The sequence below is a fragment of the Dicentrarchus labrax genome, unplaced genomic scaffold (genome assembly GCF_905237075.1).
Source record: "Dicentrarchus labrax unplaced genomic scaffold, dlabrax2021, whole genome shotgun sequence".
NCBI classification, from domain to species: domain Eukaryota; kingdom Metazoa; phylum Chordata; class Actinopteri; family Moronidae; genus Dicentrarchus; species Dicentrarchus labrax.
In genome coordinates this window covers 7,392,540-7,411,304 of record NW_026136714.1, presented here as the reverse complement: position 1 = coordinate 7,411,304, position 18,765 = coordinate 7,392,540, and the positions used below count along the sequence as shown (strand labels likewise).

Here is an 18,765-nt window from a genome sequence, read left to right as displayed (position 1 = left end):
GAGTAATTGCTCCTCGGTGTCTGAATAAGAATTAGGCCCAGCTGGACAATAGCCAACAGGAGCGTCACAACAGCGGGGCACTACTCTGCTGTTAATGTGAGATATTGCCAGAAAGTGAAGGACTCCACTGGAGTAATTTTCACACACCTGAAAAATAACCATTCTGATAAAGTGAAGGTCTTACACTGCAGACAGAATCTCGCCTAAATGGTTAATATGTATAAGCTGTATTGTGTGACTTTTAAATCAGTACAAGATATAACTTAATACTGAATGAATGTTGCGGAATCAAATTTGAGAATCAGCTGTAGCCTCATATTTACAACATACATCTTATTTATTCACTGTTCCTACAGTGTTCCATGCACTCTAAGTTAGTTAAGTTCTTGTTGTAGCTCCAGCTCTGGAAATGAATGAGTCAGTCATGTTGTTGAACTTTTGAAATTGATTTTGAAATGTTTTTGAAATCAAAACGAATAAAAATAATACTAAAAATACGTGGCCAAACAGCATTAAACACAACACAAGACAATTAATTGAGACATAGCATCAGCCAGCAACCTGACCTTTAAAAGACATAAATGCATTGAGGCTGGATTTATAATGGAAATTGTTGTCTGTCTGGTTCTCATCCCTGGATTTGATTGGTATTCTTTGGTTATGTATTGCTGTACAGATCATTGTCAGTCCCTGTTACTCTCCAACAATAATGAGTCCTCCTGCTGCCATTCAACTCGGCTTTAAGTACTGTATATCCCAGTCAGTTTTAGTCTCACATCATGGAAAGAGCTGCTCCTCCATATGGTGGTTGATCTGGCAGAGATAAGAGATATGTAGTGAAGACAGACAGACCGACCTGATAAGACCCTACAGTTATGGGGCTGAGTCAGGTCACATTGAATTTCTTGGTTGAGATTATCGAGAAGAGAAATAACTTTCAAGGAAAATGAATTAATCATTAACAATTACTGAGCGATGCCAGGCTCCTGATGTTTTTGAGCTGATTAAAGTTTTAGTCGTTAGGTTCCATTTGACTTTGCAGAGAAGGTTGTCCTGTTGCGGTCATAGAGGGTTTTAAATCTTGAAACTAACATCAAGCTTTACTTTGTTAAAGCCTTACAGAGTTTGCTCAGGTAGCTCAGTGCAAGAAAAAGGCGATGATTGTACAATCCTTTAATTGTAGTGGCAAAATCATTAAAAAAATAAGTCTAAACCTTTGTCAGGGCTTTAAACAAATGAAAAACTACAGGCCGAACATGTTTAGCCTTTTATATGATTTAGCTACTACAATAAATAAAGGCCTTTTAATATTAAATTTCCTACAACTTTTTGGGGGGCCTGGATTGCCTACCTGATTATCCTATATGCAGCAGCACTTGAGATCTGCTAGCATGCATCTCAGAAAAACAAAACCTGCAGCCATGGAGATAGCCGAATTAAAAGTCCTTCCGAGCAGGTGTGAGTTTGAGAGACTTACGGGTGTTAATAAACGCGGATTAGACTGAGAGGCTAGTGTTACACTAAGTAAAAAACTTGGAATGAGATAACCTTGTATCCTCTCATTGATCATGTGATGACAGCATAAATCAGACCCAGAGGTGTATGTGTGTCCATACGTGTGTCCCTCTCCATCTCAAGTAAACAAGTAGACAGTTGCAGCATTTGTCTCTGCTCGCTATTCTTATGACCTCTCCCCCTGCTGTCCTGAGCCAGTGTGGTGTTCAACCTTAAATAGCCTTGAGGCTGCAGCAAACAAGCCAGGGAATTTATTGGTCCCCTTATCTGCAAAGTCAGCAGTATGAAGTAATATTATTCAGTGTAGCATAGAGGCAAGTTTGCGAGATTTAATTAAGTCAAATCAGTTGGCTCCTTGCAGGTCTCTGGCGTGGCCTCAAGAAAATATAACTGTCAGGCAGTCACTTGATCTTTGCTGTGTGGAAAATAGAATGCAAACTTGAAAATTAGATTTTTGTAAAAGCAATCTTCCGTTAAATTTATAATCCTTAAAACTTAATTTTTCAACTTGTTGCTCTACCAGTCACAAGGTTATTCTTCCATTTCACACTTTCCCTGCTGACCTCTGAACTTCTCTTTCTCCATACGAGTCACACTGAACTTATAACCTAGTTTAATCTCAACCAGTCAGTCAGCAGAAAAGATAATTCGCTAATCAGAATTACATAATAGGGCAACTCCTGACAGGGGTCAGTAAGTAGTGCCGTAATGAGGGTCTTCACACTTCAGTTGGTAGTGAACTATTAACACACAAAGAAGCGCATACGTACTTACAGCACATGTAGTCTGCGTAGTACGACTGAGAGTTGATCATTAACGTGTTGGTTTTACTGTTAAGGGGAAGCTTTTTCTTATCACTCAGCCTTAGAAGGAGCCTTGACATACCCGACTGCATGAAGCATCATAGGTCTGGACGCTCCTCTGGTTATGTCATAGGAGTCATACATCACCTTATTCTGTAGGTTACAGTTTAATGCATAATGCAACCAAGGAAAATGGAAGCTGAGAGCCCCTACCTTTGGTTTATTGACAATATTCTGTTGTATTTATAAATAAATACAATCACTTACTAAAAGTCCTGGACCTTTTGTTCCCAGTGTCTACACAACAACCTCAATCAAATCATAGACAGACATTCAGTGTCTGACATTGAATAATATGGTAAAATAGAAACACTAGAAAAGTGAATAATATGATAAATATTAGTACAGTACAGTTTTCATATAAAGCAGACAAGATGAAAAGTACCTTAGATACTCAAGAAAGAAAACACATCAATGCTGCAAATTCTTAAAGTTTGTTATCCTAATAATAATAATAAGTGAAATTTTGAAAGTACATCTACTGATATTTATTCAAGTAAGTGCAGTAGCTCGGGTAAGAATAGTGAAAATGTTTTCACAATTTGGAGAAATTCTTTCCACAGTTGCTGAATCCACACAAAAAGTTATCTCTTGTTTCTTGACCTGTTATCGACACATTGAACTCTGGAAGCGCTCAGTATATTCTGCAAACAAATAGACAGAGAAACAAACAGCACTGAAAACAAATAGTAACCCTCTTGATAGAGTTAACTATAGTTCTTGTTGAACATTAATAGTACACATGGCTTGGTTACTGTTGTATAGAATCCACAGTAAAGAGCCCAAATTATTTTTACATATGGAAATATGATTTTGAGTATTACCATATAGCACTACTGAGCATGTGTTTACTACTCGTTACATGCAGTCACATTTTACCAACAGGCCTTCCTGCGACTCATAATGATTTACTTTGTTTCACTGCCTACTTCCACTCTTTCATCAGTCTGTCAGTCTGCTCCCTTTATTACCATGACTGATCAGACACAGTACGGCATGCTGTCCTATAACACAGAGATTAGGACATGTAGTATCGGTTACATAATACGATATTAGCAATAAAAGACAAATGTCAGTGTGAATTCTTTTGCACTGAATTGATGAAACTGTGCATATTAGGTGGTCCACTACTGTTGAGTATTAAGGTATATGTAATATATGAAGAACTGAAGAAAGTTGCCCTATAGTTCACTTGGTAGAGCTGGCGCCCCTTGTAACAAGGCTGAATCCTTGCTGCAGTGGCCATGGGTTTGAGTCTGACATGTGGCCCTTTGCTATGTGTCATCCCCTCTTTCTCTCAACTGTCCTGTCAAGCTGTCCTATCCAATAAAGGATCAAGTTTTTGAAGTGTAATGTAACTTCTTCTGTCTGTTTTAGGGACTGGCCTCAATGTCAGCGATAACGAGTCCATCCCTGGGAGCCACGACGGAGGGAGCGTAGCCAACTCGCAAATAGTTGAGCTGAGACGAATCCCCATTGCAGACACACACCTTTAACCTCTTCACCTCACACAGATCCCATGTCCTCTATTCCTTATATCAGAAAAAATTACAACACAGTATTTTTATATTATAAAATGCTTTTGCACTAAAACACAGTTTTTTGAATAGAACATTTTCATATAGATGTTTGATACTGTATGTGATTTTTACTGTACATCTGTTTTTTATATATATATATGAACCTATACATAAATGTTTTACTAAATTAATTTTTTTTAAGTCCTTGATGGAGTTGTTTCTGAATGTATATTTTGATTTTTTTTTTCTGTAGACATATAGCAAATGAGATAGCCAGATGTGCCCTCAGCAGAACTACTGCTGCTGCTGAGGATGGAAATTGTGTAACATTGTTAATAAATGATTTACCATATATTTTACATTTAGCTGTGCTGATTAAATTTTTCTTGCTAATAACCTGTCAAACAAGCAGTTTACTAGTGGGTGCCTCTCATGGTTATGTAAGTGAGTCACTGGGATCAGTGGTCACACCCTTACGGAGGAAGGTTTGTGTGAATGATCACCGCCTCACAGGATATTCACAGACTGGTTTTAAACCAGGAAGAGGTCTGACTGAAATGAATGAGAGTCTGAAAATAAGAAAAGTGTAAGATATGGAGAGCAGAGGAGTGTGGAGAATATTTTAAATACTGTAAAAGAATTATATACGCTCTTCAGTCATGTTTGAACCTATTTCACTTAACACCATACCAGTGCTTGTCTTTGATCTGCTCTGTGAAGAATCCCCCTTTTAACTTTGACAGCAGCTTTGAACCTCTTGGAATCCAATGTCTACTTGACTTGTGCACCGACCTTTAACCTCTGTCCTACATCAACTTGGCTTCTGAACTTAACTGGTTGCACGAGAGGCTGTTACTTTTACTGCTTCTCTTCTCACAAAAACCAAAGGAAGAGAAGAGACACTGACTGAAGAGAAGCAGAATTCATCCATCCATCCATTTGTTGCCCCTGACAGCATTGCTTGGTCGTTACAGCTACCCTCCCAGGTTCATTGTAGGTGGTTGAGGTCAAAATCCCAACATATAATGAGAGTGCAGCAATAGAATGATATGAGTGCACTGCTTGAAGATATTTTGACAATAAGGTACCAGCTATAAAATATTTCTTTATATACCTCCCTCCCACTGGCTAATGACTTAATTCTCCTTCCTGTAGACAAAAGTGGTTAGACTATAGAGGGAAGAAAGTTTTCTTCTTTAAAAGAAAGTAGTTTATTTTTATTTAGGAGGTGAATCAGAGCCTGTATTTCCTAGCTCTAAAATCTATAAAACTTATTGATCCTACTCTCCCCACTCATTGTAGTGGGAGAGATAGCGTGGCTGGAGGTGCAGAACTCTTATTTTTCCCTATTTTTGTTTTTTTGTGCACAACTGTTGCAATTTTTTGCTCCCGAGGGCAAGGCAGCAGGCAAACTGTGGGTGTTTCTGAAATAACTTCTATCCTTAAACAAATCATATCAGATCCCCAAAAGCAACAATGTCTAGTGTCTCTGTTTTCTGCAAAATGATTACATCGCTTTTGAGACACATCCTCTGACCATCAGCAAGAGTCTTTCCTCTGGGATTTGAAGGAAAACATTAAGCAAAGGAAAGCAAAGAAGTCATTACTTCATTTAACAAGGCACTAGCATTTCTAATAGACCAGTTCCATTGTTTACCTCCTTCCAAGAAGAGCAGCTAAGACACAAGCAATTAATTTCGATGCATTATTGCAGGCTGTCATCATGGCGACATTACACCTCCGACATATTTCCATTATGTATCCATTAGAGTGAACTGCATTGCCTGTAGACTGCGTTATGACATCACTGTTAATGAGACAAGGAACAATCAACATAATACATTTATGAAGAGTACAAGGGAAATGGATCTGCTGCTAAATAAACACAAAGGCTTCCAGACCCTTTGGTGAGGCCTGCTGATAGACATCTAAATTAACTGCTGTATTAAAAACTGCTGACTACTATGAAACCTAGGGCACATGGCATATTTTTGTTGTGTTATTAACCACAGTGTTCAGTATAGTTACAATCTTATCTGATGCTGGAGGTCAAGTGTTTGACTAGGTATCAGGCTTAGATTAGTTTATGAACCTTAATAAATGTCAAGTCTTAAAAAGCGCATCAGCTGCCTATAAGGAGCAGTCATTGTTTAACATAATATAATTATATAATAGGTGGTTGTGTATGGGGGAATGGTTACCACTGTTCAAAGATAGTCTCTCTCAACAGCTCAGACACATCAGTTCCACTGGGAACTTTTTAGAAGTGCCCATTGGGTCCATTCGTAAATAGTTTGACACTTTGGGAGAAACACGTATCAGCTTTCTTGCCAAGTGTTAGATGAGAAGATTGATACCAAAATTGACACTAAATATGATGCTGGAGCTAAGCGATGGTTAGCTTAACTTAGCATAATGATGAGAAATATCTAGCCTGGCTCTGTCCAAAAGTAACAAAATCAATCTACCAGCACCTGTAAAGCCATCTTGCTGACATGAAATAGTAGGGGAATCACAGGTGTTGTCAATGACACTATTTAGTTCTGTTCCATTTAGCGTAGCAGAGCCTTTCCAGTTATCCATTTTTCGTATTCCAGTTGATGTGTGAAAAGGACACTTTTTTTGTGGTTAAACAGCAAGCATCTTATGATAAGAATCACCTTCAAGCTACTATTTCCAAGGTCAAGAATGAACCTTAACTGAAGGGTTAGATATGATTAAATGTATAATGGCTGTTGTGGAATTGGTTCTTCCTGATTGCAGGATGTCTCAAAGACATTTTCAGATTTGTGAGTCACTGATTTGGTGGCTGATATGAAAGTAATAGAACTTTTCTGCAAGCACTTCACAGTCTCAGATGAGATGCTCAGAGCTTTAGTAAAAGAGTTCAAACTATCTAAATCATCTATCTTAGCCGTACGGGGTATAATTTAACAGCCACAGGAAACAGCTTGATGTCCCAACCCAACGGCCTTGGTCCCAGAGAAACAAGACTGGAGGCAAACATGTTTATGTTAAAGTCCTTGGTCTCTTCTCGCTTGTGTGCCCTCTCTATCTGTCTGTGCCCAGAGGGAACGATAGAGATAAGACAGCAGACAACCAGGCAATAGCTGATTCACACTCATTTGCTGTCTGTCCGTATGGATACTCAGATGATGACTCTGCACTTTTTGCTCTCAGTGAATCACCACATCCTCAACACAAGGTTGTGTGACAAAATAAAAGGGAAGAGAAGGGGAGTGAAGACAGCAAAACACAGGGTGTTGAAAAGAGCACAGATTCCCATCACTCGTCCTATTTTAGAAACTATCGCCACCTCTGTCTTTCTACAGGTTGCTTGGCCTCGTTGGGAACGTTTCGAGAAAGATGAATGTCTTTCAGACGCAGAGATGAAGTTACACCATCAAACAATGAGAAATTACATTGTGTTCATTCATATATGTTCAATGACGTTCAACTAAAGTTTATTATGACAACAACAATCTCCATGGATTACATCATTCTTTAAATTCAATGGAAAGAGTGTGAATTTCGGAAACACGATAATGTCAGCTTTTCACTTGCTCTTTTCTCTACAGCATAATGAGTGTAAGGAAACCTTCCTTTAATTCTTTAGGCTCTGAATAAGTATACAGCTTGAGTGAATATAAACTAGTCAGACCTTTTAATGCAACATGCAACACCTCACCTTCGTCTCAGACTACAATAGAGTGACCCAGTTCCACACATAAAGCCTGGCGGCAAAAGTCTTCGTCAGTTGAATCAGTACAGCCAGACAGTGAGTCAGGAGCCACAATGGTGCTGAGTGATGGGGAAAAAGGCAAAGGCAGGGGAAAAGAAGCACGCAAAGTTAACGTGTGCTACGTGTTGCCCAGGTTAACATCCTTTTTTTTCTTTTTAAATGATCTGCTGCATATAATTCAGGCTTCTTGTAGTAAAAAAGCACATGCAAGAAGGTTACTGCAGCACATCTTGTGCACTCAAAGTCTCACTGTGTAGCAGACTGTATCTAATAACTTAAAACAAACCTCACTAGAAGTTGTAATTTGATCAACCAATCATCCCCCTGTGACGTCTGTCAGATAATCTATAACTTGCTTGCAACAGCTTAGGTAATTTGAAGGGTATGGAAGCTGATTTTTAGAAATTCAATTAACAAAAGAGAACTATAAGACATTCAAGATAAGATCTAATTGAGAAGTAGTAATGCACCAGATACAGCCAGATGAACTGTACCTAACACACATACCTTACTTTATTGATTAAGTATGGTGCACATGCATAACAGGCATGGCAAGATCTTTCCGAACAGATAACATCAGAAGTTTCATTCCATACACAGAGAACATGCCAGAGACTCTGCCTGAACTCTTTCAGTTCTTTATGTCCCACAGAGACAGTTGAGCAAGCACTACTGTCTACATTCACAACCTCAGAATCAGTCAAGTTCAAATATGGATGATTTATACTGCTAGTAAGCATTTTGAATGTGTGTATTACGCACATGGCACTTGTACTCTTACTACATTCCCCATGCTCCTGTCAGCCTTCCCTGAAATGCACCACAGGGCAAAAAAAAGGAAGGACACCAAGTCAGCAGAAACTTTATTCGTCAGTTGCATAATGGGAGGAGAGAGGTTTAAAGTAAACATGTTTAAATGAGAGCGCTGACTGAGGAGAGTGTCCTTTTGTACATGTGTTTGCATATGTTTGAGGTATCTTCCCATCTGTCATTTCACACACACACACACACACACACACACACACACACACACACACACACACACACACACACACACACACACACGTACACTGATGTCGGTACATATTTGCATCTTGTCCTCTCTGTGCTTATTGTACAGACAACAAGCACTGTGAGGACATAATGCAAATATGTCCCTACATCAGTGCAAGTGCAAGCAAACAGTATGTGTACATTATATTGCCCCTCATTAAGTTGGCAAATGATAACCTTTCTATAATAAGATCAGAACATGCTTCTCTTTCTACACTTTGACAAGCCAAAGTGACCTAGACCATCTTGTCATCCATCGTCAATTACATTGCACTCATCACTGCTTTACTGCGTCTGACATCACCAACAACCCCTGGAGGGTATCTGGTGGCTTCAGCATAGCCAGTGGTGTCACACTGCTCGAAAGCTTTGAGTATGTGTTTATTCTTGGGTGATTATATGAAGACTTTGGCCCTCTGCAACCAAATATGGAAGTATATAAGAGTCAGTGTATTAAACATCTTTACATCTGCATTTTACTATGTAGAAATGCCATGGAATTCTTTTTTTTTTTTTTTTTTTGTGAAAACAGGATTTACAATTTGCATTTGACGACTAAACAACCAAGCCATACCACAGTAACAAAATTCTGTTTGGAGACACCAAGTGAACACAAGGGAGCTAGGCTTGGCCCAGGGGAAAGCAGCTTGCCTTAACTAGAGCTACACTTAAATGTGCTGTATTTGTTTTTCTCTAGCTGTTATCTGCAATTAATAAATGAAAACATATCCATCTTGTTAATTCAGTTTGTTCCCCCATATAACTAATTAAGCAGTTGCAAAATCCAGTCATGATGGAGAAAACCCCAGCTAAACTCCTGCTAAAGTTAACTAGCTTACTTGGCAAAATAGAAGAAACTTCTATCTGAGCTTTAATTAGTGATATTCATGCAATTTAATGTGGTTAGGCACAGTTTAAATTACATATCTTAATGTATTTAATTATAAAAAATATATTGAACACTGAAAGAACATTGAAAGAACATTTTCTTCTTTAGTTAGTTAGTTGTATGTTGTATGTTTGGCTATAATAATCATCTTAGATAGCACAATTCAAGGCATTACAACATTTGTATCTGTTAGACAGTTTGCCGGCTGACCTGACAACTTCAAACCCTTTTTTGTCAACTTCAGTCTTACCGCTGTCTTTGTAGGGCAGCATTAATAAATTATTTATTTACCAATAAAATCATTAGTCAAGTTGTAAACTGTGTTATTTAAAGTCTTTACACTGAAACTTTAAGAGCCAGTTTCAGAGTGACAGATGTGTGTATGATGGTTACTCACCATAGATTCAAACTACTTTCCACTGAAAGTTATAAACCAACATCATCTGACCCTCTACGTCATATTTGCAAAAACACATTCCATCCCCTTGAAATTAACTTCAAAGGCTCTGTACCAACCTAATTACAAAATATGAGATGCACTTGAGCCGTTGAATGCCGTTCATATTCTCTAAGAGTCTGACGTTCTCTCGTTTTTATTTGAAGCGGCTGACACCTAGGTCAGATAACATGACCTTTTGACTCTTTCCGTCCACTGACTCCAAAGTTCAGGCAGATTAAAAGCGAGCCTGCAGAGGTGTAGCCAGGAGTACTGGAGCAAACAGGATGTCTTGAGCCATAGACATAGACATCATAGATGTTCTTTGAAATAAGCAGGTTGATTGATTGAAGTTGACAGCAGAGTGTAGCAGAGCAGCCCTGAATGACAAATTTAACTGTAGAGACAAAAAGAAAATAAAAACACACAAAAACAGAATTTCTTCCAGTTGTTTCTTTGATGCCTTTCATTGTTTCTCAGCCACATTACAGTAGACACAGTGTGCTGTAGCTGCAGGCTTTAGCTGCTCTATGAAATGGGATTCTGCAAAGTGAAAGGGAACACTGTCTGAGGTGGCCTTGCCAACATGGCTGAACGAGGGGCGTGAATGCTGGGTTGTATGTAGCCAAGGGGAGTAGACATATCATGTCTGCAAATGACACTCTGTCTTGTTGTCACTATGTTGTCTGGTTGGCAAGCCAACTAGATTGTCCCCTTTGAGGCATGTTGTTGTTTGTTCTTATCTGTATGTTCTGGTATTTGTTTGTTTGTTTTGTGTGTGTACCAAAAATGTATGAGGGCATGCATGTGTTTATGCATGTTCACATGTTAAAATGTGTGCAGATAATCACTATATCACCCTCAGTGCATGCCTGTGCGTGAGTGTCGTATATATGCTTTCATGTGCTTGAAAGTTGACACCGGTGCTGTAGCCTGCTGGTTGCCATATATATTTACCCCCCCCCCAAAATAGTCATCACGTTTGGACAGAGGAGTTGTTTTGCTGGAAACAAAGACCCCACTACTGAGAGCCACTAACCATCAGAGTCAGATCTGAAACACATCTAGCAACCCTTTCATCCCAAATGTGCATTTGTATGAAAAAGCTTTAAAAGATCAAAGCTGTGTGTATCACCTTTTGTTTGCTTGTTGTAAGCAGTATGATGTTCAAGTGCAGGTCAAGTCCATAGGACTGGTCTCTGCTAGCTGTGCTGTCACCACTACCACCTGCCTTTGGATAAACCACACCCAGTTGTGCGTGAGTGTGCACATGTGTGCTCAAAGCCATATCAGTGTGTGTGTGTGTGTGTGTGTGTGTGTGTGTATATATACAAAAGGGACTGTGTGCATACTTTTGTATGCAGTGAAGCAGATTACGAGCAAAGCCTTGATAAAGTATTTCAGAGTTGCCAACTATCTGTGGCAAGGAGTAAAGTTGGTTACAAACGCTCTCTAACTGATGTCCCTCTCCCTCTCTCATACTCTCTCTCCCTGGCGTGCATTGCTCAGTGGAGCAGGCTGAGACCAGTTTTTGATTATCGCCCACCAGTTTCTTTTGCTGTGACAGCTTAATACATGTGAGGGAGAGATAGCTGCCCTCCTGTCATCCTCTCATTGCTATTTATTGTGGCCACCACATTCACCACCATGACCACCGACATCATAAATATCATCTTTATAATCACACACTTATCAGCACCCTACTCAGAGCCATCAGTGCAGTTTATTACATCTTTATTGTTATGACTGATCATTAGAATCAGAATTTAAGAACTTTTTCATTCATTAGACCTGTTACCGGCCACCTTAGTCATTATGTTTAATTTTCCAAAGGTCAGTCCTGTTTGCGTCAGTCCAAAGTAATTCAAGACGTATCGCCTTGCCACTCAAACTAGTAAATGTTGTTTGCTTGGAGAGAGTGAGCACTTTCTGACCTCAGTGGTGAGGATACAGTCTATAAATACTACAATCTAAGCACAATAAGTGGAAATGTGGGTTATCTTGCTGACAGATATCACTTACAGCTGTTCTATTAGCATCCTCAGGCACAGCTAACAGACAACAGATCGCTGGAAAAGGACAGCAACTAAGCAAAAGAGGAAGGAAGTGAGAGGGAAAAGTTGCTGGAGTGAAAACCAGTGGTGACCTCAGGGGAGAGACGTGTGACCTTTCCAAACCAGAGGAAGTGACACATCAGAGAGAGAGAGAAAGTCATCATATCACACTGGTTCCTCTGTGTGTGTTCAGCCAGGCACAGCTGGTTTGATCCAGCAGTTCTTCTGCACGAACACCAGCAGCAGCAACATGGCATGAGGCAGAGTAACCGGCCAAATCAGGCTCTGACTGCATGCAAGAACAATATCAGTTATTGTTGTGTGTTCGTAGTGAAATGTCAAATGCAAGGCAGTCAGAGCAGGACCTAGGGGTTGGGGGTGGGGAAGCTGACTGACCTATCTTGAACAATAGCATTACTGTGATGACAGGAAAAAGATATATGAACAGAAGCACAAATATAATTTTCATTACAGTAATAAATGAAGTATTTAATATGAAGTTTTATATGTATTATTTACTTTTTCACCATTCCCATGACTTAAACTCAACCACATGCTCTGAGTCTAAGATCTTCATTAAAGAACTGGGGACAGACAATGTGTTTGAAAGTGTGGTTAAAGAGCAAGAGCAGAGATGTGTGATTTAACCTTAAATTGTACTCCCGTACATCCATCCCTTTCTCTTTAACACCTTAATGCTACACAGTTGATAGTACCTTGAACATCTTTACCAGGAAGCATTTATTCAGAGTTAACGTGATCTTTTTATACGCTGCATGCTTCATAGGTCATATTGTTCGCAGTCAAACACCTGTTGTTGCACATTGGCAAGCGTGGAGAACAACAAAGGGAACCACATGCAGAGTGTGGTCTTAATAGCATTACAGTAAGCTGTGTGGGTGTTTACGTATTTTAACCGGCCGCAATAGTAAACCTAAAATGAGAAATCAATACATGTCCCATTTCATTATGATTACATTCTGTTATGATCATCAGTGGTGTATGTTTAAAGGTTTAAATGAATCTATTGTCCCCCCTCCCCCCCGAAATCAGTCATCCTCTTACCTGAATTACACCTGAATTTAGCTGAGAACCTTTTTAAATGTGTGCATACATGTTACCCAGGGTTACAAAATAACTTATAAACCACATACCACAAGACATAATATTAAATGCTAAGATAACATTTAACATTCACCTCATAAACCATCCATATCACATATTGTCGTCATCCAGTTTGCTGGGAAAAGAAGCAAGGAGCAGCCGACCACATGGTGAACAGGGGTGAACTGGTCAGAAGACGATTGCACTGATATGTGTCACACATTCCTCTCTGTCTGCTCAGCAGTGACGATCAACGGAGCTCTTTGCAACACTCATTGCTGCAGCTCAGTTTATTTGGAGGGAAAAGAGACCGGCTGCCAAAAACTGACTCAGTTAGATGAAATGAGAGGAGCCTTTTAGTCTCTCTTTTTTTTCTGGCAGCCGCTCCAAATGATTAAAATGAGTCACAGAACTGGAGCAGACCGGACCGGACTGCCCTTGTCCTAAAGTGACTCTTGTGTGTACATCTCTTGTAGAAAATAAGTGGGGGCAGAGAAGCAAAAGCAGCCTGTTTTGAAAGAATGTAATATCCAGTTATGACTTCACACAACAGAGAAAATAAAGAACAATAAAAGGGGTCAAAGTGACTGAAAATATGCAGTTTTAAATACAACAGGGAGTAATGTGCTGCAGAGTTAAGGAGGCTGCTTCTTTGAACGTAAAAAAAAAGCCAGACACTCACTTTTACTGCTTTGTACCACGTGGAGGGGATAACTGAGTGTCTGCCAGCAGTCAGAGTAGCAGCATGGGTGGAACTAGTAAGGGTGTGGTCCATCCCCTTTTTCCTATTGGCTGATCCCTGTCAGCTGAAATCCTTAGCCACAGCCCTGAGACTTATGATTCATCAGTCACAGAGCAGAGGAGAGGAGAATGGGCAGAAACTGAAAGACATAAACTGCAGCAGACTTTACAACAAGTAACAAGAGAGTGGTTTTTAAGAAGAAGGGCTGGTGCGATTGAAAAGAAACTGAAAGGGAAAGAGAAACTTAATAGACAGGACATCCCACAATATCACCAGATTGTCAGATTAAGAAAGTTTACATTACCAGATTGTCAGATTAAGAGAAAAAAAGGAAATGTGGATTTGGATGAGTTGAGTTTTTATAAGTCTCAGAAAGTTCCAGAAAGTAGTTAAGCCTTTCCCTAACCAAATACCCTCCCTTCTCTTACATCCCTCCGTCTCCAGTGTTTGCCAAAACTCAGGCCTGACTCAGCCTCGCTCCAAATCTTCCCGCGTCATCTCAAAGGATAATTAGCTTAATTTTGACGTCTATCTAGCTGGCTGTCACTGATATACATTAGCTTGTAGAGAAAATACACTGTGTTAATACAGAGGACACATGTGCAACATTTTTTATAATTATAAATGATCGTAGGTCATTTATCTGTTGTGTAACACTGTTTTGTTATGCTCTCTGTTGTCACAGAGCCAAGTCAAATCCCATCAACCCTTTCAGCAGCTCCCACTTTGTTATGATTAATATCTTTTGTGGCTTTCATCAAATTGTCATTTGGACACAAGTAAGAGTGTTGCAAGGGGACAATTTGGACACACAACTCAGCTTTATAATGATGTGTGTGTGTGTGTGTGTGTGTGTGTGTGTGTGTGTGTGTGTGTGTGTGTGTGTGTGTGTGTGTGTGTGTGCTTAGACTCAACTGTGGAAGTGTCTATGTGTCCTTGCTTAGCCACCTGGTCATTCCTATCCATTCTGCTGTTGTCCGACCATGTTGTTTACATGTCAGTATAACTCAAGGAGCAAATACAGGCTTGGGGAAATGCCCACCGGTCAAGTCCAGACCAGATCAGACGGACGGAAACTTCTGGAACATGAGCTGAAGTCCCGGTATGTCTGGCAACACATTTAGGAGAAGAAATTTAAGTGGTGTAAGCAGTGGGCCACGCTACACCTGAGATGTTGATAAAATGTTGGATTGATGGGCTGTTTTTTGATATTGTGCTCCATTAATAGCTGAAGTCTTTAAAACAGTATTCAGTAAAAATCTTGCTTGGGACGCAGATAACTTAAATCAAGTCAACTTTATTTATTTAGAACCTTTCAGACAAACATACAGCCCAAAGTGCTTCACAAAGTACACAAAGCACAGCATAGAATTGTGCAAGGCAAAAAATGAACACATTAAAAACAAAAATAAATAAGTGACATGTGAGATGATTAGCCTCTGGTTTTCCCATTTCAAAAATGTTATCTATAATGAAACAGCAAAGTGGAAACACTCATCTCAACTCTTTACAATCGCGCTGCGGCAGGGTCATATTTAATGTCAGCTCACATATAGACTAATCAACAGCAAGTGTCCCAGTCCTATTTTGAGCAAGGCCAAAGAGAAGTTTTTATGAGTTCTCTTTACCGTAAAGAGGGTGTCCTAACAGTGCAACAGCAGACCTAAAGGCTACACATGAGGATAAACCCAAAATAGAAGAGGGAGCAGAGTGCCTCAAGCCCATCAGCACGCAGCTTTGGAAACATTTACTCAGCAATTTTAATGAAGAAAAATGGAGAAGTATGGACACAGACACTTGTATGTTTTATGCTTTAGAAATGCCAAATTGACAAGTCATAAAAAATATTTTACTGCAGTTTTATTTGACCTCAGTTCCATAGTTGATATAGTTGACTTTTCTGCAAGCACCACAACTAACCCACCAACAAAATCCCTTTAACACTAGTAAACACGTACTTTCCCCTCTGAGGTTGTACAGCTCGCCTCATTTTATTGTGCGGACAGGGCAACCATGCTATTTTGGGAGTCAACGGGCTATCACCTAGTGAGTGTTCAACAGACGGATCTGGGTCAGAGAAGAAGGACCATGTGATGTTTGTAACCTGTACAAGGCCTAGAAACCACACAGGGATACAAATAGCACATTTCTGACCCACAAAACAGGCGCCGAAGTTGGGGGACAGTAAGCATGATCATGGTAGGAGCATTAGCGTCACACACCTATGACAGTGAAGAAGAATTACACCTGGAAGTGAAGTCATGCAGTAAGCAGTATTTCTTATAGTAAAGAGAGAGGAATGAGAGACAGAGAGTTGGTGGGACGGAAGGATTTTTTAAAATCAAAAACTAAAAGAAAAAAACTGTGAAGCAGCAGGTCATCTTTGTGATAAGCTCAGTGCTGTGGGTGAGATTGTGGAGGGCAATTTATAATTTGCATCCAGTGGGGAGGAGAGTGGCAGGAGTTTGAGATTAGAGGAGTGGAGCAGTGGCAGAGGCGGAGCAAGTGCAGAGATAGAGGTGGTGGGACGGGCAGACAGGGTGAAAGGGTTTAGAGAGATTGGGTGAAGGATGGGAAAGAGGCGACAGATTGGATGTTTGGAAGCAGAGGGGTGAAATAACAGTGAGGAGTGACGGGAAGGCTTGGACATGCTGCCCACCAGACAGCCAGCCCTCTGCAGGCCCCACTGCACCTGTTGTTTTTCAAAAGCGAGACGTATGGGGGGGTCAGAGTGGGAAGGACGGGTGAGGAGAGGGGTGTCTTTTACTCCCTGTGACTCAGGAGAATCTGAGCAGGCACGGAGAGAGAGAGAGTACAAGCTGAGCAGGGACTTTGCAAGGGAGCTGAGGGGAGGAAGGGAGCTATGCTATGAGTCAGCCTTGGCTAAAAAAGGAAACTGAGCAACTTCCACAGGGGAGCAGCGGGGTAAAATAAGACCAGTGGTGAAACAGCACTCCTCAGCCCTGCCTCTCATCCCCTTGACAGAGCATAAGGTGACCAAGGACTTTGGGAAAGGAGCTGCATAAAAAGCACACTAAGTTTCACCTTGCATAATCATGCTTGATTTGGTGGCTTGCCATTAAATATCAGTTTATATAAATTTCCAAGAGACATTGTTTTGTCTGTCCCCTGCATCCATCCTATCAGATACAGCTTGTCTTGAATAAATTGATGAAGCAGGTTAAAAAAACTATATTAAGACACAGCAATTAGTGCAGACATATAATCAGTTCATCACTTAACAAGGTATTAACTGCAACATCTTTGCTGTTAATATGGCAGCATTTCGGTGCCTTTTTTAGGGCTCAACAGAATTTCACCCACACTGTGTTCTGGAGCCAAATTCCTCTGTGACATAACAGCATACAGTGTCACTGGTGAAGATATCTCACATTCCTCCCATCGAGCTCTCAGAATAGAGCAGCACCCAGCATTGCACACCATGGTGAGGAAATGCAGTAATCTGAGTTGCACTGTATACCACTTCACTATATGTCGTGTTGTACATTTTGAACATATAAGCGTGTTGGTAATGTCAGTCTGACTTTGTTTTTCTCCTTTGGTCCATGTCCATGCAGAGCGCCCAAAGCCACCAGTCTTCCCCACACGGTTATGATAAGAAATACCATCTCATGTTTGTAGTGTTGGCTTAGCCATCCAAACAGCTTTTGCTTCTGCAAAGCCTGTCAAGCACATCTGGTGATGAGGTGAGACTTAAGATGGAAACTTTAGGAGTAAAAGGAAACAATGTGGATACACAAAATTCTGTGAACAAATGCTGGAAAAGAGAGGGAAAGAGCAAAGAAGGCATCTGTCCAAATGCAATCTGTCAACAATGAACTGTATGTGACTTTTTCCTTGTGGCTTGGCTCTGACTGGATTTTAAAATATTATAATCAGGCCTGACAAAGCGTTGTGTTTACTTTGCTTGCTGGGATAAAGGTATAATGGAGCATGACTGACATCCTACCTATGCAACAGTTTAGCTGTAGGCTTTTCAATCCCTCTGCAGCCTGAGTAACAAGAAATCGGATGGTCGTCACTCTCCACTGTGCAATGAGCTTGTTTTTGCATGACTCTGCAGTGTCAGTTACAACGGTCACTTTAGGGCTGGATTTACTACATCTCATCCTATGTCTCACAAGTGTATTTAGAGATTAAGAAGGCCCTAGTTTAGGACGTTCAGTATTTCTCTTTGGACAATTCAAATGACACCTAGTATTATCTTCAGTACCTTGAACCTGACCCCTTCCTTTAAGGCCATCTATTTTTGCCAATGTAAAAGGAGGTGCAAACTGTGCAGGGCTTTTCCCTACAGTAGTAACAGCAAGGTCCTGAACTGGTGGTGCTGTGTAAGGGTTGCAAACATGCCATTGGAGTGCAGTGTGTGTGTGTGTGTGTGTGTGTGTGTGTGTGTGTGTGTGTGTGTGTGTGTGTGTGTGTGTGTGTGTGAAGGATGGTTGGAGATGGAATGCTGACCATGCTGGGACTTTGGTATGGCAGGGATGGGAGTCCTGGCATGGGAACATAGCACAGTGTCACACTGGCTATCAGGTTCCTGTCCATACTAAAAATGGAGGACCACAACAGCCCATACTGCTCCACTGGGCATATTTAAAAAGATTTTCGATTAGCACCATCATCATAAATTATACTCTGTCCGTGTATCAAGGGTGTTGTGCCACTACTACTGCTAACCATAGCAATGTTTTCCTCCTTCTTTAAAAAACAGAAAATTAAATGTTTGTACACTACACAGAAAGCATGACACATCATCAACGTGAGGACAGACTCTGGAGACCTGAGGCTGAGATTAGCAGAAGAATCTGACATATGTCTTTCATGGA

General features: G+C 40.4%; 1 protein-coding gene across 3 annotated transcripts in view; it reads left to right on the top strand.

Annotated features, from left to right (window-relative positions):
• Positions 1-4,257, top strand: part of adgrv1 (adhesion G protein-coupled receptor V1) — a 110,543-nt gene extending 106,286 nt beyond the window's left edge. For all 3 annotated transcript variants that reach the window (XM_051423724.1, XM_051423725.1, XM_051423723.1), the window contains one exon: positions 3,756-4,257. In XM_051423724.1, coding sequence (XP_051279684.1) covers positions 3,756-3,874 — 119 coding nt within the window. In that variant the 3' untranslated portion in view covers positions 3,875-4,257. The remainder of the gene's footprint in view (positions 1-3,755) is intronic.
• Positions 4,258-18,765: the final 14,508 nt, after the last annotated feature.